General features: G+C 40.0%; 2 protein-coding genes across 5 annotated transcripts in view; both read right to left on the bottom strand.

The window, feature by feature from the left end:
- VPS35L (VPS35 endosomal protein sorting factor like) overlaps positions 1-5,083 on the bottom strand; it is a 56,791-nt gene extending 51,708 nt beyond the window's left edge. The window contains exons 1-4 of one of the 2 annotated variants that reach the window (XM_061473304.1): positions 4,368-5,083; positions 1,589-1,688; positions 466-633; positions 4-126 (exon numbers count right to left, since the gene is read on the bottom strand). In XM_061473304.1, the coding sequence (XP_061329288.1) occupies positions 4-126; positions 466-633; positions 1,589-1,688; positions 4,368-4,435 (459 nt within the window). In that variant the 5' untranslated portion in view covers positions 4,436-5,083. Of the gene's footprint in view, positions 1-3; positions 127-465; positions 634-1,588; positions 1,689-4,271; positions 4,297-4,367 lie in introns of those variants that run through there. The other variant, XM_061473305.1, reaches the window with a different exon arrangement.
- A 693-nt stretch (positions 5,084-5,776) lies between these two features.
- Positions 5,777-22,005, bottom strand: CCP110 (centriolar coiled-coil protein 110). 3 transcript variants are annotated; one of them, XM_061473301.1, is made up of 15 exons: positions 21,892-22,005; positions 20,885-21,041; positions 19,400-19,528; positions 16,385-18,026; positions 15,305-15,429; positions 14,977-15,160; positions 14,149-14,288; positions 13,827-13,943; positions 13,465-13,566; positions 13,063-13,179; positions 12,543-12,622; positions 11,900-11,962; positions 11,039-11,098; positions 10,423-10,505; positions 5,777-6,658 (listed from the first exon to the last, which is right to left on the bottom strand). In XM_061473301.1, exons 2-15 carry the CDS (start codon positions 21,029-21,031, stop codon positions 6,606-6,608), a joined length of 3,042 nt encoding a protein of 1,013 aa, XP_061329285.1. In that variant the 5' UTR covers positions 21,032-21,041; positions 21,892-22,005; the 3' UTR covers positions 5,777-6,605. The 3 variants fall into 3 exon arrangements, with proteins under 3 accessions (XP_061329285.1, XP_061329286.1, XP_061329287.1); XM_061473302.1 differs by lacking the exon at positions 21,892-22,005 and adding an exon at positions 21,712-21,796; XM_061473303.1 differs by lacking the exons at positions 10,423-10,505; positions 21,892-22,005.
- Between the last annotated feature and the right edge of the window lie 1,656 nt (positions 22,006-23,661).

The raw sequence follows: 23,661 nt of genomic DNA, 5'->3' as shown, positions 1-23,661 counted from the left end.
TACAATAGAGAGCTTCTCTGTTGTTGTGTATCTAGCAAGAATTTCACCACGTTTGCTTGACCATGGTTCAAAGTCACTTCCTACTGCTGAGCTGTCATCTTTATCCCGTTTCTTTCGTGTGCTATCCTACGAGGGGAATTAGAGAACAAATGTTAAATACAATTCTGGAAAAAAAAGAGAAAACCTATAAAGGTCAGCTTCATATTTCAAGTTATAACTGATCCTTCCAAAAGTTACAATATATATAAAAAAATAAAACCGTATTTCAATAAGTATGTCAACATCAACCACACAGAAGAGGTAAAGAAAAGAAGAATATGCTATTCTATTAATAAAGTATATTTCTCATTTGCATTAACCTCCTAATTGGCAAAACAAATCTATTTTATCCAGGGCTGGCTTTGTGGGAATTTTTTGAGGGGAGGGGTTATTTTATGTAGTGGACATAACTGCGTCCAGTATTACCATGGTCGCAGTAGTAGTCACAGGATCTGCAGCTGCTGCGAACAATGACAAGGGATCAGTACCATCCAGTACACTGCTCAATGGATCCAGCATAGAACTGGAAGAGGAGGAGGACGTAGAAGAAGTGCTTCCTTTCCGGTTCATTTTCTTGGTCTTGGATTCAGTAACCTAAAAGAAAAGTTCAGCACTACTAAAAAAGCTTTCTCTTTCCCCTTTTTACTTTAATAAATCATCAAAATATGTGCTACATGAATTGTGTTGTTGCAATGAGAGCAAGGACAACTAAAACCAATTCTAGAATGAGCATCCACATTTAAAAGGAAGCATCTCCTTTACCCTTGAACCTGGAGGCACTCTTTGATAGCATTTCCATTGCTTTTTTTTTTTTCCCCTTCCAATTCCAGGTCCACAGAACTGTAAGAACAACCACTCTAAATTTCTTTCCAGCACAGCCCCCCCCCCCCTCCATTTTATTGGTTTTGTCCATCTCCTCCAACCTCCTCCTTGATATTTGTTTTCCTCTGCTTGTCTCATGTTTACTTTCTTGTACAATACTCAAGCCTGAAACATCAGGTCCATTTTTAAGACCTCCGCCATATCTCCCTACTGACCTTCCTGAGCAGAAGGTGCTGTCCATTTATCATTCAGTACTGTATGACTATCATTTCTTTGAAGCTGGATTTTTTTTGTACATCCATAGTTTTAAAAGCCTCTCATACATTAAAGAAATGATAAATGTTTTAATGCATACAGCTGACTGGAAGTTAACCCAAACCCGAATCTTACATCAAGCAATTATGCAGGTTATTTGTAATGCAACAATTTGATTTTAAACTTATCCATTATTCAGCATTTAATGCAACGAAGAAAACCCACAAGTTGGAATGCTATATTTGTCAGAAGGAGACTGGTTTTGACCCATAACAGCATCAGCAAATTTCTGTAAAGGACAAACAGAATAAACCTTGATCTCTCTAACATAATAAGCCACTAACAGAAAGCAGCTTCACTAGTACTACCATCAGCTTCAAAGCATTTTAATTTTGAAGGAACAGAAGTAAAAAGAAGAATGCTATCAGTTTTAATTCACTTCAATTTTCCAAAAGGACAAGAAGAAACTCACTGTAATGGGCTTTAGTGGATGGTAATCGCCAAAATCCAAGGGTATGGATTCCAGTTTGCATACTTCAGATTCTGAAACATAGTTTCTTGATCTTGCATGCCTTAAAAAGAGTAAAGGGAAAGTATTTATCCATATAAATAACCATATACATACTTAATGAACAGAGAAACACATCCCACATCTATACAGATGCAGACACGTTAACAGAAAGAAACGCATGTTGAAAAGTAAGTCAATATAAAGACAAGAATTTCCCTCTCTACCAAGATACATAAAACCGAAACAGAAGAAATTTTACTTTCAGCCACTCAACTTTCCATACCTCATCTTTACAGATATTTCCTATATAGCAGTAAATAAAGATGTCACTGACAGCTCACACTTGGCATACCACTCACAGGCCAAAATCAATCCTACTCTAATTAGAATGCGAGACATCACCAGGCAGTATATACGTCTAATACACACGTGTGAATGATCAGCAACCTGCAAATAAGTCTCTCAAAAGTACATTACAATGTGGCTATTCAAGTGGTAAAACAGCTTGTAATGTATCTAATACAGGGGGCAAGTCCAAGCTTGCACTGAAATGATGTTCCACTTACTCTCCTGGGAAAAGAGATGAAGAATTTCCTTCTTCATCACAGCAATGCAGCCAACTTCTGAGAGTAAACTTATTTTAAGTAAACTTAAAATAAGGCTTGCGCCAAGCAAGGGTTTCATCTCCAGTGCATACTGTAAGATACACCCCTGCCTGCAGGCGCTCTTTTAACAGCGGCTTTCAATCCTCTAAACACACACAAGCATCACTGCAATTGCCACCACTCTCTACCTTCAACAATTGCCAGTCTGCCAACATCCTAAAGCACAGGCTTCAGAAAGCTTACAGGGAGCACAAACAAGCATGGCAGGTAAAATGGAAAAGAATCTCTTTACAACACTAGAGGTATATTGGTATTGATAACAGAACAAAGTGCACCCAACAAACGAATGTACCTATCGTTATTTTACATAAACCTCAAACAATATATCTAGATATTTACACATATTTAATACAAAAATGAATTCTAGCCCTAGGTTTTAAGCTTCATGTGTTTGCAAAACAGCTCTTTAAAATCAGCATCCAACAATGCTTAAAGGCAGCTAGTGTTCTGCTAAACCCTGCAGCAAGACAGTATCTTCCATATTACAGAAAAACACGCATCAGAACATTTTACTCTGGTTCGTTATTTCTCCATGGCCACTTCTGCATCAATGTTACCACTTGTTAGCCAGCTACCTCAGTGCTGCACCACACAAAACCCAAACTGTTGTCAGCCCCACTGCTCTGCTTTCTGGCTGCAGGCCCTGGTTTTCATCCTATTTTGGTACTGCTAGAAATTCGTAAGTTACAGACACATTTATTCCTTCCTGTTTCTGCAAGCTCACTGACCACACATACAGATCCCACCAAAACTACTGTGCTCGCCAAGCACCAACAGTTCCAGCACCCAGATGTGTTAGAGCTCTCTTATATCCACAAATTTCCTCAGCTACATGGGTTCAGGTTTTAAAGTGCACCGGTGTGTTCATTATAAAAAGTGCAGCTCTGGTGTTTTTATGAAACCAACTGAGGTTTTATTAACCTTTTAAACTTTTAAATCCATGAATTATTTCCACTTTTTATTAACCATGAAATTCTGCTCACATGTTAATGTCATGAGAGTGATTTCAGCATGGCAGTGGATATATGGAAGATACCTTCGGGCATCCTAATGCTCTAATTGGCTCTCACTACTGCCTATCACTTTCGTCAATGAACCTCACATGAGGTTTCATTTCTAGTTTTCTCAGGACTAACCCATCAGCCACATCAAAACCTAGAACTGGGTGTATTTCTTGTGTTAAAAGAACAACAAAAGAACACAAACAGAAAATTAGCTCATTTTAAACGATTTTGAAGAAAAACGAGCTATGAAGATATTTTCCTTTTCTCTGGCACAGAAAGAGTGCCTGTTTTATCCTTCCTTTCCACAACAACCACCAGACGAAGCTATTCCATGTCCCACTCAGTGCAGCTTCTTTAGCTGTACACCGAGTTTTCCCGCAGAAATACTGCACGTCGCAAGAAGCCGCCTTTAGTTTGCAGCCCTTAAGCACCGTCTCTACTTCCGAAGGGCCAGTGAAAGAAGCAGCTAAACTGAGCCAGTAACCTGTGATGTAAACTCAGGTTCACGGTACGAAACCTTCATCTGGTTCCGCTCCTTCAGCGGCTCCTTCCTCCGAGCAGAGGGGATGAAGTGATCAAACCAACCCAACACCTTCTCGCTTAGAAGCAAGACCCGCACCGGGGATGCTCGCTCCCTTGGCCGCCTCCCTCACGGACCCCGAGGGCCCGCTGCCGTGTGGCAGCCCCGTGTCCCCGCCGCGGCACCCCGCAGAGCCCAGGGTAACACCACGGCGCTGTAAATCTGTGCTGCACCGCCCCATCTCTCCGGACGGCTGTCAGCACCTCCACAGCCTGCGACCCCATGGCACCGCAGCCACTGCACCCAGCGCCCCACTCCCTCCCGCCACCCTCGGACGTCCCACTTCCCTCAGGCCCCACAGGAGAAGAGCCCCGGGAGCGGCGAGCGCTTTCGCTCCCGGAGGGCGAGGCTTCCCCTTCCGGCACACTCGGGCGTTCTCCGAGCCCCCTCCCCACCTCATCCCCTCGGCTGTGAGGGGCGCTGAGCACGACGGCTGCCTCACACAGCCGCGGGGACCCCCACAGCCAGCGGCCCCCCGCCCTCCGCCTCACCAGGGAAAGGCAGCCATCTTGCACCCGTTCACATGACGCCGCGGCCGGGCGTCGCCTTCCGCCGGCATTTCCCGCCCAGCCCCTCGCCTCAGGGCCGGCGGCTGCCCCCGCGCGGCCGGTGAGAGAAAGGCGGTTCTTGTCAAAGACGTTAAAGTTTATTGTGCAGTGTGTCCGGTGAAAACGAAATGAAGTACAAAAATAAATACACTTTCATAACGATGTCACAGTTCCACACAAAACGAAAAGATAAATAGGTATAAATACAAAACACCAAGTACGAAAACAAATTCTGGCACTTGTCAAGAAGAAAAGGCCTCGTGAAAGTTAAAAAAACCCTTGTGCTAGAATGGTTTAATACACACACTGGAAGCATGCTTAAAGTAAGAAAGGTTTAGATGTGAAACCTGAACAGAAGGCAAGCATTCATTTTTACCAACACTTAAACTAAACCTAATTTTACATCAACATATCACCTATGCTAATAATAAATACAGCACATAAACCACCCCTTAAAAACATCCACCTTTAGCACTGATATACCAACAGCACATCTTGTCGCCTGGCACACAGGTCACTCTCGTCAAGGTAAATGTTTCCCCTCGAGCTGTTTTCCACTCCCAAGGAAAGGTGGGAACCAAACTGGAGCTTCCGTGGGGGAGTGGGAAGCTTGCCTCAGGCATTTCCGGCATTACACCTGGCATTTTGAGGATCACAGCGTTTGTATGGGGGAGACAGGTCCTCCACTGATGAAAACTCTTAAATATACACCATGAGGAACCCCCACCGCAGGCTCTTAAATAAATGCCGTGGCAAAGAGCTGCCAAGCAGTGGTGTTCTTCAAAGCATTCAGGCAGCATTTCCTCACTGCCCAGGTGTGCACTTTGGGTAACTTACTGCATGGTATAAAACGTGTGTTCTGAACAATGTCACCAGCTGCAAAGCACAGACGTGGTCGCAGATGAAAGGCACAACCAGTGCCACAAGCAAGACAATTCACTCGTTGCTGCCCTGAAGACACTCTCCTCACCCCACCATTAATGTTCCTCTTTCATGCTATTTAACACAAGGAAATTTTTGGTCAGCCTTTTTTCTTATAGCCATATAAATATGTTACAAAGCCTTCAAAGTCAGGGTGTTGCACTGTATCCATACTGAGAAAGTAACAATATACAATCCGTTTCACATTCTGTTAGTCAGCTCTCTACTACTACTGTTGCAGAGCAAAGTAAGCACTGCAAAGACACACACAGCCAAGCTCTTCCTTATCAATTCCCTATTAATGTGCCAAGTTAATTAAAAGAAGTTACAGAATTCTGCTCGAGTTGAAGGATAATATCCATCAGGAGGAAAGCCAAGGGAAAATATAAGCACGATCTTTTAATGTTAAGATTATTCCAAATATGAGAAAATGTTTGCTGGGATTTAATAGGGGTATTTTTCCTCCTTGGAACCATTATTTCGGTACAAGGGCCTGTCAGGTCACTGTAGAAGAGCAACTGCTCAGAAAAATCATGACTGTCATCAATGAAACAAAAGATACCTGAATTATTATTATGAACAATCACTTGTAAGTCTGAAATGGTAAAACAATTAAAATCTTGCCTTCTGAAATTTTTGTAGCACGTACACTTCTCACTTCATCTTGGCCAAAAGTTGTTCCATAAGAAAATGCTGTAGACAGCAAGGAAAAAAAATCCTAGGACTCTTTCAGCACATCAGTTTGATCTACCTCATGTATAAAAGCACTGTTTCAGTATAGTCTTTGAAAGTACTTCTGTCTGGTGAGCAGTGAATCTGTATCCATGTCTGTCCAACTCAGCAGAAATGCAAAACATGTAGGCCATTAGTATTTAAATTGAGGTAATCTCAGTCACACACAGAAATTGTGATTTGAAGTAATGCAAAAAGTGTGTGTCAGACACAAGAATTAAGAGTGGGAAAAAGTCACAAATTAATGTTGCCCTGTGGTGGTCTTTAAACAAACAAGATTAATAATCTTATGTGCATGTAGCAGTATGAATATATAAGTTTTAGCATGCACTTTTTCCACAGGTATTCAAGCTTCACAGCCCTTTATTACTTCAATATGATTGTATTAATGTGTCATCATCTGGAAATGACAAAATATGTTTATAATTTCTAAATATACATATATGCATAGGAGATGCATTATGTCAATCAGTGCTGAGAATGCCATCATTAAAGAACAGCCATTTTATCCCAGTGAGTGCTGTCTTCTTAAATTGTCACAACATTTGGCTTCTTTCTTTGGGTTCTTCCTGCATATGCTCCTAAAAATGAAGTAGAAACATTACCATTTTAGAATAAATACTACTAGTTTTTCTAACAGGATTATCCATCAAATATAGCTGAAAAAGCATACGACAATTTATATATTTTTAAAGCTTTATTATATATCCAGTGGCTACTTTTAAAATGTCAGTTTTCATGACGTTACACCCAAAATGCCTTACAAAAATTACCTATGGGTTTGAAATTAATGACATTTTGTAATATTTCCTTCCTCAGTAATTATTCCATCTTCTTTTCTGCTACTTTAAAACATCTACAACTATGAATTTTTTATAGCACACCTGTCACATTACCAAGACAGAGATTAAATGACTGATAAGTTTAATTATGCGACATACTACTTTCAAACAACCTATCAATTAAAAAATGTTATAAAATAAAATATTTAAGATAATTCTTTTCTCCAGCTGCCACATTAATAAATCAAGAGACATTTGTAGATTTCTACAGGTTCCATATACACAAAGTGCAGTATGAATATGGTCATCAGGCAGGGCCCTTACAAAAGTGAAGGTGCTCAAGTATCAAAATAATAACAAATAAATCTCTGCCATGAAACAAATATATACACAGATTTATATATTTATAAAGCCGTACTGTATTATGCATAGCACAAATATCTTCCATTAATAAGGGTTTAGCGCTGCAGGCTGCTAAGAAGTAGCACAACTCAGCATTCACTAGGTTCAGGCAGCTCCCAAGTGCCCAGCAGTGTGACACTCACACAAAGACATTCACACAAAGCAGTGACAATCCTACTATGTGGTGCAGAGCAGTGGAAATGGAAGACAGCCGTGGAGAGAAAGAGTTACCAGGCAAATAAATGAATGTAACAAAGTACATGCCAGTCCTTTTTAGGCTCTTCAGCTACTCTTTGTCAGAGTTGCAGTGGTTACTCACAGTTGTCCGAGGCCCACATTCAGCACCGTGCAGAGCAGCTTCGGAAATGCCCACAGAGACCTCACCCTGTCAGGATCCCTAACATCTGAACACTGTTTCCCACTACACAAAAAGGCATTTGTGCTGGCCCAACACTCTCCAGTGCTGTACTCTTCAGCTCACCTGTGATCTTGCAGGACAAACAACCAGGCTGACAGGCATGATGCTTCGTTAGTGATTTTACACTAGCTCTTCACTTTCCTCCAAGTTACATAAAAATCTCCCACACATAAGAAGATAGCATAGGGAAGTGGCATCTCCCCTATGGTATACAATTGACCTGCTGTTCACACAGAGCAAGCTTGACGCCTTTCTGCAGTGCTGGCTCAATTCAACACACTTCATAGCACACCCCATCTCAAACGGGCCATCTTGCTTCCAGCTCAGCCGAGACAGGCATGAGGGAAACACCACACTTGGCGAAGTGCTTCGGCCACCCAAATACTCTATACGCCTCATGCCCTCTTTTCCACAACACTTAAACTGGGCAAAAACAAAGGAGATTAATAGGTCTAGTTGTAGCAGCAGCCTGATCTCAAACACCTTTTTAACACAATCAGACTACATTAAATGCCACCCTGGCACAGCTTGCAGGCTCCTGACTGAACATCTCTGTGCTACTTAAAATGTACTTCTTTGAAAACTCAAGAAATAAAACTCTATAGATTTATCAGTTTCTACTTTTCTCTTTAGAACAGAACTTTGAAGGAGTACAAAACAACAAAAAGTAAATTTAGGGCCACTAGCTGATTCCTGAATGAGATGCCTTCTTGCCAGAGAAAGACAACCACCAATTGGAGTGGCATTAAGGTACAAAGCACTCTGTAGACAGAAGTTAAAACTATCAGAAGAATGAAAGAAGAAAAAAGAAGAAGAGTTGGATGAGTACAGTATTGTTTTCTTCTGAAGGTTTGTCTTGTATCTAATTTGAATGTATTTATAATAGCTGTATTCTACTAATCCTCCTGCCCTTTTGGCCCTCTAATAGACACAATTTAACTGGGAGTCAGGGATGAATGAAGACAAGAAATTAAAAATATTATGGGTTAGGAGTACAGCAGACTAGTACAGTTGCAGATATAAATAAATCTCTGTATTGCCTGGATGAAGCCACTGCTACGAGTCTTTGTTTTCTGACATGCACAACTTCTACTAAAATAAGAGAAGCATATGTATTTGTTTGGCTTTTTACATCCTCTTTTCAAACCTCTATTCAACTTACTGCCAAGCCTTTCTTCACTATTCACATTTTATCCATGTATAAAGAAAACAATTTCTATTTAAATGCATTCAACTTACGGTTCTTTTTATTATTGCAAAATTATGGAAGTTATTTCTTTCATGCCAAGCATTCCTCACCTAACAATTTCATTTTTATTAATACAAGTAGTCTAGCCTATTTATAAAGGAGCATATGGAAGTATTGGTATTACAACATGGGAACACACGATGTTCAAACACTAAATGAGGTTACGTAGTGCAACCAGAACTAGGCAGCATAAAGTTGGTTAGACACTTCTGCTCTAAGTTCCAAGGCCACTACTGAAGGCATTATGCAGGTTTCCAGGTACTCAAGAAACATCAATAAGGAAAGGCAAAGAGAAATTTAGAGATATAAACCAAAGCAATCTTTTCATTGCCAAGTATCAGCTGTTATGACTTCAATAATTATGACTAAAATAGACTCGGAGATTAGCAGAGCAGCACACTCTGCCGACACAGAGAAAGAATGCTTTAACTGGAGGTCTGATGCCAGAGGCAAATGTAAAAAACACTGCATGTCATTATGAGCTGAGCATGAATTATATGAAATTTGGGATGGCATCCAAATCTCAAACCAGTGATGAACCTGACACTGACATTACCCTTACACTACTACTCTTTTACAACCTCTGTAACTGGTACCCATATTGACTGTTTTGTTGTCTTCTTCAGCACTCTCATTTACAAGTCAATACCAGACACAGTTTTGCAAACTTGGAGAAGAAAACTTCCCTTAATGACTACCTCTGGTTGTTAAAATTACATTGCTTACTTAATGTTCTTCTTTATATTTCAGAGAGATTATTTACAACCTTTGCTAGTTTTGCTGGAGTGTCACTCAGTGCAAATGAACAACTGCCTTGCTCCACTTTAGTGGTGACAGCACTAGAACAGAAAAATAAATTAACAAACCTTGTTTATAAACTCCATGTTTGCTTTTTCATTTTCACCTCTTCAAACTGAAATGCTACAGATGTGTTTGCCTAGTTTCTTATGGTACACCCTTCTATAGCCACTTCTCTTGGCTTCACAAAGTACTATGGAAAGACCAAACACTATGGGAAAACATCACATTTAAACAGTACACACTGCACTAAACCTTGGAGATATTCCCTGCCAGCACTGCTCCAGGGCAGTAATAAATAAGAATTTCCCTTATTAAAAAAGGTTTGACACTAATACATTCTGTAGGATGCTAGATTAAGATTCTAATCCATTATCCATCCAAATAATCTACAAATCCATTTTGACTACTATGAGCTTCTCAAACAGTTAGAGTGAATATACCTGCCAACTTTTTTATGACTGGTCATCTGGTGAGTGAAAGCAAATGAGCTGTGCTGCACATTCTATATACTATGTTTATAGAATTTGAAAGTGGATGGTTAAGTTACCAGCGCGTTTGTTTAAAGAGATAGGTTAGATTTCAGACATAGCAAAGCAGGTGCACAAGAAAAGGAAACAACATATTGACCATTTACTTTTTCTAGATACTAATAACATATTTACTGTAAGATCCACGCACCAATTTTCTACACACCTGAAACAGCCTTGTTAGACATTCTGCTCTCTGAGGCCTTCTTTCTATTTTGCTCAACCCCCTTCACTGAGGTCTTAGGGGTTCTAATTAAATATAAAAGAGTTAATAAGTCACTTGCAACAAAGTTTAAAGGCTGTATCCAAACATATAAAGACACTATCAAACTGTGTTTGGCATGAAAACATTTTTACAGTGTTCCACAGAGCCTCCTCCTGAGTACAATTCCTATTGATATTATTATGGCCTACATAGATATATTAAATAGGAGAACATCTCCCCATGAACAGATTTTTAAAGCTCTATTCAAGAAACCAATTCAGTTCAGATACTGAATATAAAAATACACATATTTCATTACGTGGAAGCGAAGCTTCATGGAATGAATGTTACAAATAGAAATGTTGGAACACAGTGTAAATGGAGACAATACACAAGAGGATGAGAACACTATTTTCTTGCAGTATAAGGTAAAACAAAGCTTCATCACTCTTTCCAAATACTGTGAGAAGTATTTTTACCTTGCACAACAGTTGCACCAGTATGTGTAAATATTATTCAGAAATCACTGTGCTCTTACGCTTTGCTTTATTCAGGCTGTAAAATGCTGTGCCCTTACCCTTGTCTGCAAAGAAGCCTGTGAACTGGGGCATTCTGTCCTTGGTTGGGTTGAAGTACGCTGGTAAAACACAAACCTTTATTAGTGCTTTTTTCCTTCTTTAAAAAAAAAAAAGACCAAAAAACCCAAACAAAAACCAAAAACAAACCATAAAACCAAACCAACCCAAAACTCATAAGGAATACCACATTCCAACATACATCATGTTTCACATAATACATCTCAGAAAGACCAATGGGTTCTGTAATGCAGATGAAATGTAGGCAAAAGTGGCTGGAATTAAAGTTCCAGAATAGGATTACTATTCCCGCTATTTAAAACAAAGACACAAGAAAGCACGCAGATAAAAGTCCTCAACAGTGCCTTGGGGTCCTAGGTATTGATAAGAACATACAGGAAAATACGACTGAATAGCTTTAACTAGTCACTGAAGATTGAACTGTGTTAGTAAACAGCACAGCACATCTTCAAAGCTTTTGGGTAAGCATGGGATAAAAATTGGTTTTAAGGCATGCCAAATATCTGACTTTTCATATTAGAGAAAGGTGCAGACAGGCCTCATAAGAGAGCAGCTGCTTAAGAAATACTAATAGTGTATCTTGGAGAAAAACCTTGAACCTGAACACAGACATTTCAAGCCATAAATAAATAATTTCTGAAGATAAAATTTCAGAACTGACTCTATGCATCTTTTCTAACTTCTAACAAACCCCTTTTCAGCCCATGCTAAACCAGATTTCATTACTGGCTGTCATAATAGTGGCAGGAACTGAGCTGACCAATGGCAAACCAGCAACACAGATCAAGGAATCTCTACGATAGCTCTTTAAATGCATTCTAATACAAGTAATCTTCACTCACCGGCTTTCAGGAGTTTTTTGTTTTATGATTATTTTTTTACTCGGCATTCCCATTTCTGAAGCCCTAGAAAAACAAAAGTATAGAAATATATTTAAATCATAAAATCATCATTTAGGTCTTGAACAGAAACAGTAAGAGAAAGCCTACAACATGATCTACAGCAGTACTACGGATTATCACTTTTTACCCTCAAGAAAGTGTCACACAAGTGTTCAGTCCACTGTGTTGCAGGACAACACCTGCTACCATCCCCTCAAAAAACTTTGGCAGAGATACTCCATCAAGTATCTCTGTTGCTAGGCGCTTAGAAAGACTGCTAAAATCACTTGGAACAATTTTGCAATTTACAAAATCAACCATAACCTAAGTACTCACCACTGGAAAATAACATAAATGCACAACTTAGAAAAAACATTTTTTCTCCCATGCAAACAAGAAGTCTCTTAAAAGGAAGAGTGAACTATTATCACTAAGACATCACACACCCACAGACAGATTTTTATTCATTCTTCCTGGGAGATACATTAGTTTGCAAAAAAGCTCTTACTCCAAAAACGTCTTTTCACTACTTCCAATGCCTCCTACTCATCCTCTTGCCATCCACCACCACCCACCACCACCACAAAAGGAGAACTGCACATACTTCATGTACTTCTTCCTGTCCAGAGATTTCTGTGTAGCTGTTGAAAGTGTCACTCGCTCTCTTGGGCTCTTTATTTTATCCTAAAAAAGCAAAAGAACCGACAAAACCAACAGTGTTTTCAGTACTAATTTCACATTCAGCCTGAATTCGAGGGTTTTTTCTTTTTAAAAATTCAAGGATGCCCCTTATATTCCCAGGTTAAAAAGGTTTGTGTGCCATAACAAATTCTTGTTAGGGACTTTCTGTTATTATTTTCACCATGTTTTTAATTCTAACTTTTTATACATCTACACATTAAAAGTTTCAACATAATAATTCCTAGTGCACTAACCTCTCTTTTTCCTTTTTTTTATCCGAATAAAAAGCATAATTAAACAACTTACATCTTAAAAACTTTTTTAAATAATTAAACAACTTAGATTTTAAAAACTTTTTACTGGCTGAGGAAGAACCTTTTAAAAGCAAAATGGTTCAGTACTGAAAGTCTTTAACAGTTCACATTCTCTTGAATATAACATACCATTTGCCTGAGCATCTTCTCTTTACGAACTTCACGATCATGACGCAGAATATTCATTCTTTCAGATGCCTCCATTGTAAAAAAGATGTCATAGATGTCATACAGAGCAGCTCGCAGCTGGAAAGAATAATTAACATTTATTAACATTTTAATAAAGTAACGAGTCAAGTTTTGATCATCAAACTCTTCCTGCTTTCAGTCTAAACAAAACACTTGAAAAGATAATTCTGATATCTCTCTTAATGTGTCAGCATAAAACTGTAATCTTCTCTTCACAGAAATATTTTAAAGTTTTTACTTTAAATAAAGTCACCCTGAAGGTTTTAGGTATTTACACTACAAAAGCAGAATAGCTAGGAAAGAAAAAAAAGGGGGGAAAAAAAAAAGCTTAAATTGTGTCACCTGAGCCATGACTCTTTCATGAAGGGATGCATCTTGTGCAGAAACACTTCCTCTTTTTAATGGGGCTTCAGACTGAAAATTTTTTATGAACTCCATTGTATCCTGGGGAAGACAGCAAAACAAGATTAAGCACCAACCATCATCCCTCACAACAAAGAAATCATTACAAACAGTATGCGTTGGACACACAGTCTTTGACTTGGGCCTTATGACACTGAGCAGTACAATACTTAAACGTGTTCAAGTGATAGACATGCTGAAATTCTTTTGAAAGCAGAAAATGCATCTTTTCATGTGTCATGAAGACAGAAACAAAACCAAACAGGCGGTGAAGCTGCACAATATAAAAATGCTGATCTTACTTTCACAGTTTGCTTCAGATGTTTCAGCTTTTCTGTCTGCAGGAGTCTACGAGTGAGAAACCCCTTTGCCACAGCAGTGATCTTATCGAACTTCTTTTGTATCTCGGGACTGAAAACCTTAAAAGGAAAATAAAAGCATTTTCTAAACATTTGATTAAAAAAGCCAAGAATTATGCATTTTCACTCAACTAACATCAATCATGTGACCAACATTTTGAGGTGAGAAACAAGCTGCTTATGATAAAGTTTTGGCTGTGCCAGAAGTACCCACTTACAAGAACTACAGGTTTTTAAAGCTAGAAATAGCTTTTTTTTTCTTTACCTGAGTCCACCTAGTTTTGATCCTGTTACTTGGCCTAGATACGGAGGTTTTTATAACTCCAGTGCCTGATGGTCCCCAGAGAAAGAATGATGTTTCACTTGTTGTAGCGAAGGTGCTAGGTGTTGTAGTATGAGCAAAACCTGCATGCAAAGCAGAAAGCACAGTTCAACCTACACTTTTGTCCATAAAGTAATGACTGTGTGTGTATACACTCAGCTCCAAGGTAGCAGCTTTGTTTACCAGGTCAATTGGAAGAAGCAATCTGAGTATTTCTGATGCATTTCCTAGCAAAATTTGATAAACAGAAGACAAACCAAAACATTTCATAATGCCCCGGAACCAGTGAGAGGTGTTCCAACAGCTATAGCTGTATTTTCTTGCATTCAAGACCCCTTGGCAGAGCCCTTCTAATCCTTCTACACAAAGGAGAACATCTGTCACACTGCTGTACAGCTACATGGCGTGAGAATGAACCTTCTGCGACATGATGCATATCCACTTGCACACCCTTGACCAAATGAGTTTTCTCTTAGCCTGTTATCCTCGAATATGCCCTATAACAATTATATAACAAATGCAGTGCATGGCGCAGTACAAGGATGGCTGAAACCGTGCTAAATGCCATCTAGACAAAGATGCAACACAGAATTTGTTTTACATGTGCTGGATACAGCTGGAGGCAGAAGCTGTCCACATGATCCTTATCAACAAGTATTCCAGGGCAGGAACACTGCCTTTATCAATACAGTGGGGCACCTCGTCCCATCAAGCATTATAGATCAAAATATATCACAACATTTAATCTTTGTTCTACCCTGTCAGTTTTACCAATGCTGGTAGAGTTTGCATTATGGACCGTCTCCAGCTGAGACTGCACACTTTCCAGCAAGCTGCTTTCACTTTTTTTCCTCCACTCCAACTCCATCCTACTGTTAATGTTCACTTTGGAAATTTCCATTTCTGTTGTAGCAACCTTCTTCCCTTGCAACTTTCTCTCCTGTTCTTCCAGTTCCTACAAAAGAAAGAATCAAGTATGAGACTATTTTTCTACCTCTACAAAGCAACAGAACATACATTTTTACATCAACTGCTTTCTGACAAGCTGCAATACAACACACATGCCCTTTGCTTAGAATTTTTCCTCTTTTTAGCTTACCTTCTGCAATTTCTCCTGTTCTCTCTCTTGCTCAGCTATCAGAATCGACAGCTGTTGTGCATGCTGTTCCTCAAGTCTCTTCCTCATTTCTTCAAAGGCCAACATTTTAGTTTTTAAAATCTCCTCTGAGAAGATACATTACAAAGAATCAAATATTAAATAATTTCTATATGATCTTTGCCATGGACATAGATACTTTTAATAGAAGGATTTTGCATCATCAGTAAAAATGTACAACAGATCTTTGCCGTCAGGTTTCCGTTACGTATTGTGGAGAACCTTGATATCACGTTTCCATGATGTCTTGCAAAGAACCTCAGTTACTGCAGTCCTTCAAAATATTTGCATGTTCACATTAGTGGGATAAGCATATGAATGGACCAGCAGTAATTCCATCTGAGACTATAGTAAAATGAGGTCACAAAAAAAATAGCTCTAAGAATAGCACACCTGCACCTGCTTGGGTGAATTATGCCACTCCAGCTTGATTTGTTAGAGGCACATACAGATATAACAGTCTTGAATTTGAACAAAATACCTATACAGTGATTTGCAACCCATTAAAAGGTATTTTAATATACACAGGCTATCTTTAGTGATCTTATTTAAACCTCGTGGAATAAACCATGATTTTCTTAGCAAAACCAAATTCAGATTTCTACATTCAAACAGGAAATTACTATTTGTGCTGTCAAATGATACCACTGAGAATACAGAACTGACAAAACTGATACACAATGTTTTAGCCGATGTTTCCTCATCAATTGTTTCATCAAGTATTTGTTACAAATAACTGTTGTAAGACTTTTAACTCCAAGTGGCTCCTAAGACAGCCATTACTCCATCCTGTAGCAGTTAAAAACAGCTCACGTAGCAAGTTGAATTTCAGAATGTGTCATTACTTAAAAATGAGGGAAGTAATGAGGTTACTGAAAAAAAGGTATTTTTCACTCAACAAAATTTTTTTGATATATGCACATACTTAGGAACAGCAATGACAAATGATCATTGGGTTTTTTTCCAAAAGATTTATAAACTGATAAGTGTAAGAAAAAGCTTCAAGTACAGGAAATCTTTTACCTTTTGCCATATTGTCAGTGGCTGCAGTCTTGGTAATGTAAACTGATCCCAGGGGATACTTCTGTTCCTGCAACCACTGCTTCTCTTGTTCTTCCATTCCAACTGTAAGAACACAGGGACTGTTTTCTTTTTGGCAGTTGTCAGTGTCCAGATCAAGTCTACGTTTTACCTTTTCAAAACTATTTTCTAGAAACTGCTCATGTGCTGAGGAAACACTTGGAGTGTCCATCTGCTGTTGCATATTCTTGCTCTGCGTTAGTAGTGGAGATGGGTCTTCTACATCATAGGACTTATTGAGTTCTACTGGAGAATTACATTTAGTATTTTCTAGCAGACTAGATGGGTTGGTTTCGTTTGCAGTCAGGAGCTTCTGTGTGACTGTAGACTGACTGCTGACAAATGGCTCATTCAGTTTTGCAGCAACATTAGTGCTGGTCTCTACTTTATAGGGGCCTCTGCTGTCCATCACTAGCTGTCCTTCCACTGTAGTCAACAATGTTCCTTTGCTTTCGAAGTGTCCAAAGGAATAGCGATTTGGCCTGCCAACTCCCAACCCATCATAAGGGCCTGAAGAATTCCTGTTGACACCAGGAACTCTGCCAGGGCAAGCCATAGTGAAGTCCACCATGAACTTTGGCACTGATTCGGACACATTGTTTTTGTCTGCAATATCTTGCATGATTAAATCCATCGCTCTACCCTTGCCCTTAGGACTCAACTCATAGGCGTTCACTGGGTTATTTATAACTATGTGTCCCATTGATAAAGGTCTTGGGCGCCTCCGGTGCATTTTAGGGCTCATGCTTGGCTCTGGGCTTGGCAATCTGGCGTAAGAGCCTGTGAGGCTCCTGACAATGCTACTGTCACGATCAAACATAGAAGTCTTTTTAAATTCTTCATCTGAATCTGAATCCACCAGTGGGGGTGTTCCAACTCTCATCGGTATGTCCACTTTAGAAAAACTGGATAAAGTGGACATACTTGTGTTATTTGCATGAGTAGAGGCACCCTGGAGAAGAGTATTTGATTTATTAAGACTAGGCTTATCAAGTGTCAGAGCAGTGCAACTTCTGCCTGCAAGCTTTGCTCTTTCTTTCACAGAATCAGCTGTTTTAACACCATCATTTTCTTTATCTGAATGACTTTCATTCATACTCCTCTTTGAATTAGTTTTTGAGCTACGCTTAGTTTGCTCTTTCTCTATGGACTCCCTAGATTTCTTCATCAGGTTCTGAAGACTCATTACATATGGATCTTGGACTTCCTCATCTGACGGCGACGCTCCTAGTGCCTCCTGCTTTTGCAAAGCAAATGAAGCAGGCTTATTATGCACATTGTCAGGAGACGCAGCCCTTGGACAAGGCACACCTTTTGAGATGTGACTCTCACTTTGCTTTGAAATAACATTTTCTTCTGCTGCTTTAACTACTTCTGTCACATTTGGTGTCACCTCCCCGACAGCATCTGATGCCTTAAGATCTGGTGTCTTTTCAAGCACTGTAGAACTATGCCTTTCAGAAGAACATGCCGAAGTGCCATCTGATAGAGCTGTGAAGTCAGCTGAAGCTTTTGCATCTGAATCAGGACAAGTATTCTCAGCCTCCTGTGTGTTCACATCACTCACACTAGGTCGTCTCCTGATCTGTAAATAAAAATTAAAAAATATCACGTTTTCAATTAAATCTCCGATTCCTGCAAGCTTCATCTGATTTTATAAAAGATTACTACCACTTAAAACCAATACAGTTCAACTGTTACGAATTTCCTAGAAATTACTTAAAATACAAAGCTCTTTGCAATGAGAAACTAATTATTTGAATTAAAATCTGAATTTGAATAATGATCCACTTAGAATTTTTACAGATATAAGTATCAGTGTGCAAAAATGCTCTTTTCTTCATAAGGTGATCTGGATATATTAAAATCATTTTATGGCTTGAAAATATCTTGCAAGATTCCTCTTAAAACATGAAAACATGTTTACAGTAAGAAATGTAATTGAAAAAAATCACCACAAAATATAGATAAACCTACAGATAACTAAAAACAAATCTATATAATTCCTAATAAAAATAGTGTAACTAAAACCTGTTCATTTCTTCACTAATCCAGGGACAATTAAAGAGTTTTGACTTGTACAGTAGTTGAAAAACCACCTTTATTTAAGTATTATATGCTACTTTTAGCCGGCATCTGATAAAAGGATTTTCACACTGCAATTATCCTATAGGTTATTCTGTCTGTTGCAACTCAATTATTAAGGGGACACCTTCAGGAAAAAAAGAAAAGGCTAACTTATTTTTGTATTGTATTCCTGATCTGCTCTTCCAATCCCAAGCCACGTGAATGTTGCAATGTACAGTTCAGTTAACAATGCAAACCACAAACTTTTGTTTGCCACCTTAGCAACCCAACAAATCCAGTGTTAACTGGATTTGTTTAAGACACAGGTTAAATTAAAGACTGTATCACAACTGTTTCAAAGGTAAATAGTATCTCAATTAGACGTATTTAATAGCTTTTTCAATTTAAGCAGCTAGTAAATTCGTCATTGAAGCAGCGAAGAAAACAGCTGCAGTAAAATTCAAAGTACACAGAATTGCAAGTTAATTGTAATTCTGTAAAGTTGACTATAGATTATTTTCTAATTAAACTGTAAGCATGCAACTACAGCAAGCTCTAACATGTGGAAGGGGTAAGATGTTCATTTGTTTTTACTATTTAGTTGTTTCAACACAGCTACAAAAGCAACAGTTATTCATCTGGTGTGGTGTGCCTTTTGCATATACCAACAAAAGCAGCGAAAAGCAAGTCCCATGCAATATAATGAATGCAGAGATTATCACTAAATAATCCATTATCAGGTCACATACCATGAAGTACTAGCACATACTGCTTCTGAAGAGTTAACTGCTATTAATTTCATGGTGAATACTTAAACCCCAGCACTTTCTCAAAATGCCTATAAGGTGATGTTTTCTGTAAAGCTGTAAGGTGGCTTTGGACTAACGCTACCTGAACATTATCTAGAATCTCCTGAACACGATTCAGTAAAGCTCTTTTCCGGGAGTTCTGTCTCCAGGTCTCTAGGTCCAGTGCTTTCTGTTTATATTGCTGTATTTCCTTTTTCTTTTCAAGGCTAAGCTGCAAAACAGAGTGTAAGAAACACGGTTTATATCACTAATGCAAACTGCAATACAGAATTTCAGAAATAAATTAGAAAGAAAAACAAAAGAACAATCCAACAGAACAATAACGATCACCCGAGACTTTGCACACATTTTAAATGGCAGTTTCTTTTTAACCACTTATATATATTTTTTTTTTCCAAGGAAGATCCACAAAACTCCTTCTTGGCACACATGCAAATGAACATGAATTTAAGAGGCTGTTTATGAGAACATTGCATGAACATTACATGCTATAGCACCAACTTCAAATGACACAGGACTGACACTGCAGGACAGGTCTTTCTCAGCCCTCTATAGAGGTGGTAAGTTTGGCCATCCTGTGGAGCCCCTCTGCAACTCAAACCTGTACTCAAAATAGTTATGTGAAGGACTAGCCCACATGTGCCCTCCTGAACCAGAGGGGAATTTCACAAGAAAGAAATGTATGCAAGCAGTCTGCTGGATCCTTTCAACAATCAGAATCTGAAAATCTTCTGAGTTACAACTTTAGAATATGTGGTTTGGATAAAAGTCAGAAGTAGATCTACAAAATACAGCTACAAAAATTAGTTTCACAAAGTTCTGCAACATTTAATAGTATCAAGTCAAATGATACATTTATTTTATGAAACCATAAAATAACAACTCATTTGTAAATTAACAGTATTAAGATGCACCATTTACTCTGATGTATATCTGTATCCTGATTTTGGGACATGGTTGTTAGAAAGTCTCTCCATTCACTTCCCATCACTGAAACAAGGAAGTCAGCTGTATTACTGCACAAACTACCAACAGTCTTCTGCTTGGGTCTGTTTGCATTAACCATAGAATGACTTAACATAATTGATGAGCCTGTGAAATACATTAGAGGAAGCTGCAAACACATGCAAAAAAGAAATTTACTTAAAAGCTTTTTAAGTGTCCCAGTATTTCCTATTTGCACTGGGTTTGTTGGGGGGTATCTGTGACACTTTTAAAAACCCTCATGTATTCAACATTTGGAATGTTGATACGATTTTCTATGAAGTCAAGCCCAGCAGTAATATTCATCTATTTAATACCACAAACACTTTTATTCCCCTTCTGAAGAGAACAAATTTAAAAAAAATAAAGCAAACATAGTCAATGTAAAAAAAAGTACATTTTACCCCTTTACTTTGTAATATTAAAGCTAAGAATGCCTAGAATAAAGAGCAGACTAGATGATACCTCACACAGAGCTGTACCTTCAGTAGAATCATTACATGAAGACATCAAGGCTCGTGCCAATAGCACAAGTTAGCACACCAGAGAAGAAAATAAAAAATAAATAAATAACAGCCCTTACGAGAGGAGAAAGCACAGGAACTCCATGGAATTGAATGAGGGAGATATTTTTCTGCTGAATAGCGAAAGAGGTTTCTCTTTTTAGTGCCTCTTCTTGGATTCTGGCAAGATGCTTCTTACAGAATATTTCATAATCCTCCATCTTCATTTTAACTAAGCTACAAAGAATAATAACATTACACTTCCATGTACTTCCAAGACCACGAAGGGAAAACAGTATCACAACTAATTCTGTATTGCTCTGTTCTGGGAAACAAATGATACATTAGAAAACCCAAGTAAGTTTCTCTTCTTCCTATCACTAACAAAAGCCGAAAAGCTGTTCTTTTTTTTTTCCCATATAAAAATAGAATATGAATGAGCAAAAAATTATGATCACAGGTACAGAGATGATCGATTTACAGAAGTACACATGCCATAGACAATCTTCACCATTTCCACCCAAGACTAAACCTCTAAGGCCTCCCACAGCTATCAGACAGATCCCATCAACTTTAATGAATAAATAAAATTGCAGTAAAAAAATACATAGAAATGCTGGTGTTAAACCAAGACCAGCCTTTATATTTAGGGGAATCTCTGTCTCAACCCCACGAGCCTCCTCCTTCATACATGCCTGTACGAACACACGCCAATGCTTCTACCAAAACCCTAAATTAGCCCTGTTTCCCTACAGAAGCCGACATTCCTCACACTGCCCATGCCGACCGGAGTCAGAACCCAAAGCCAGGCACCTCCTGGCAAGGCCCGCCAACGCTTTTGTTCCCTTCGCACACCCCTTCAGCCTATTTCTGCCTGCCCGCCGTCCTCCCACAGCCCCGTGCGCACCGAGCCCTCCACAGCCCGGGCGGCGGCCCCTCCTCTCCCCTCGGCCGCCCTGCCCGACATCGGCTCCGGGAGGCCTGTGGCACCGGCGGGCCCCGTGGCCCTCCCCGCCCGACGGCAGCGCGCCCACCACGGCCGCTGGGCCCTGCGCTGGGCCCGCGCTCACGGCGATTCGCTTGGTACCTGCTCGGGGCCCGGAGGCCCAGCCCTGCCCGGCCGCCCGGAGCGACACCGCCTCCCGGCAACCGAGCCCGGCGCCACAGCACTACAGGCCCCAGCGCGCACTGCGGCCCACTCCGCTCCGCTCCTCCTCCCGGGCGGGCTCGGGCACACGAGCTCGGGGCTGTCCTCTCTGCGGCCCAAAGTTGAGGATAAAAACCTCTTGATTTGGTCTGGGGAAGGGCGTGAGCGCCATCCACAAACCTGCTCACATCACTGCGCCCGCGGGACAGCTCCCGGGCAACGGCAGCTCCAACGTTCAGAGGCGTGAGGTGGCACCGAGGGCCACCCGGGACTGATTCCCAGGGATTCCCACCCATAAGTTTCCAGGAGATCCCTATCAGCACGGGTGAAGCTTCTTCTGCTTTATCACACCAAGTATCACACGGCTGGACAGTTCTAGTACAACCTGGACCACAGACTGTCACTAGCAAGTATTGGTACCACCAGAGACACTGTGATGAGCAAGATGAACATGAGAAGTTGCTAATACGCTCTTCGAGGACAGCATCAGGTTGTCATGGCAGACAGTCACCCCATCCCACCCGGGCGGCAGGCAGCTGCTGGTCCTGCCAGCTGAGGAGCAGGTAATACTCATCCAGGAGGCAAGTCAGGTGGAAAATGCACATTTGTCTGCCAGCAACAGGCCCAGGAACAATGAATTTAACATCTAGTTCCCCATGAACGTTCCGGGGTGTTAAAGGTGCTGTTCTTGTTTCAGAAACACAACTCCATCTGTTACCTCTTCAGTAGGTTAAACATCATTGAGGGGGGTTATATCTTTGTCTTTAATCCCAACAAATGCTGTTGTTTATCAAGAGATCTCTAAATATGTAAGACATTTAATTATACATTCCATTATGGTATGTGTCTGCATGTGTGTTTCAGGTTTTTCCTCAGACACACCCGGATGAAACACAAAGCCATAGGACAGAAAAGAATATCCAAGATGCTCAGAACCAGGTAGGACAATATGTGACAAATATATGTATATATATATACCCAGTTTAGAAGATTACCTGGTGCCTATTCCACTTCTGGTTGGCAAGAGCCCCTCACTGCAGTCAGTTTCTTCACATCCTTCCCACAGAGAACACAAAAAAAACCTCAAAATCCTCATTTATGTGAATACAAACTGCTATCTCCTCTGCGTTGCCACTCTATTTCTGTACCAAACAAGCCCAGTTTCCTCAAGCTTCACCGATTTCCCTGTCTTGTTGCTTTTTCCTCTGCATTCTTCCCTTTTGTCACCAACAGTGCCAGGAGCGAGCATCCCTCTCCAGCAGACACCTCCCTGAGCAGAGGGAATGTGGGTCTGTCGGTCGGATGGCTCTCGGGCTCTCGGCCCTCCTCACAGCACTGGGGTTTAGTCTCGGGTTTAGCTTGGGAGCAGGTGCCGCAGAAAAAATATGGACTCAGTCAGAGATCAATGTGATCAGACAAAAGCCATTTATTGCAAAGCTGCAACACACTATTGCTCACAAACACAGTGATTTGGCATATTATGATTGGATACACGTCTTGAAGACCCTTAGTGACTAACATATAATTGGTTAAGCACAGGTGTGAGAACCTGACCTCAAAAGCTTGCCAACAGTCCACAGTTCTCATGAACTCGGTGAATTCCAGCTTCTTCTTATCTTGCTTGCTGAAGCTTCCTCGGGCCTCTCATGGCCTTGCTTTCGGGATTATTCAGAGTTCATGCACCAATTATCCATTCTCCGGTGAGAACAC

The sequence above is a fragment of the Pezoporus flaviventris genome, unplaced genomic scaffold (assembly GCF_033815535.1).
Source record: "Pezoporus flaviventris isolate CSIRO_AGI_PZ_B2104156 unplaced genomic scaffold, CSIRO_AGI_Pfla_v1 ptg000078l, whole genome shotgun sequence".
NCBI classification, from domain to species: Eukaryota; Metazoa; Chordata; class Aves; order Psittaciformes; family Psittacidae; genus Pezoporus; species Pezoporus flaviventris.
This window is presented reverse-complemented; position numbering and strand designations above follow the sequence as displayed.

What these genes read in the sequence shown, in the direction of transcription:
- CCP110 (XM_061473301.1), bottom strand. Translation starts at nt 21,031, where the DNA reads ATGAAGATGGAGGATTATGAAATATTCTGTAAGAAGCATCTTGCCAGA. An exon ending in CACTGACAATATGGCAAAAG is followed by an intron (nt 15,430 to 16,384) that starts GTAAAAGATTTC and finishes GTATCTTCTCAG; the next exon opens with AGGAGATTTTAAAAACTAAA. An exon ending in AGGCTTCTTTGCAGACAAGG is followed by an intron (nt 10,506 to 11,038) that starts GTAAGGGCACAG and finishes ATATTTAATTAG; the next exon opens with AACCCCTAAGACCTCAGTGA.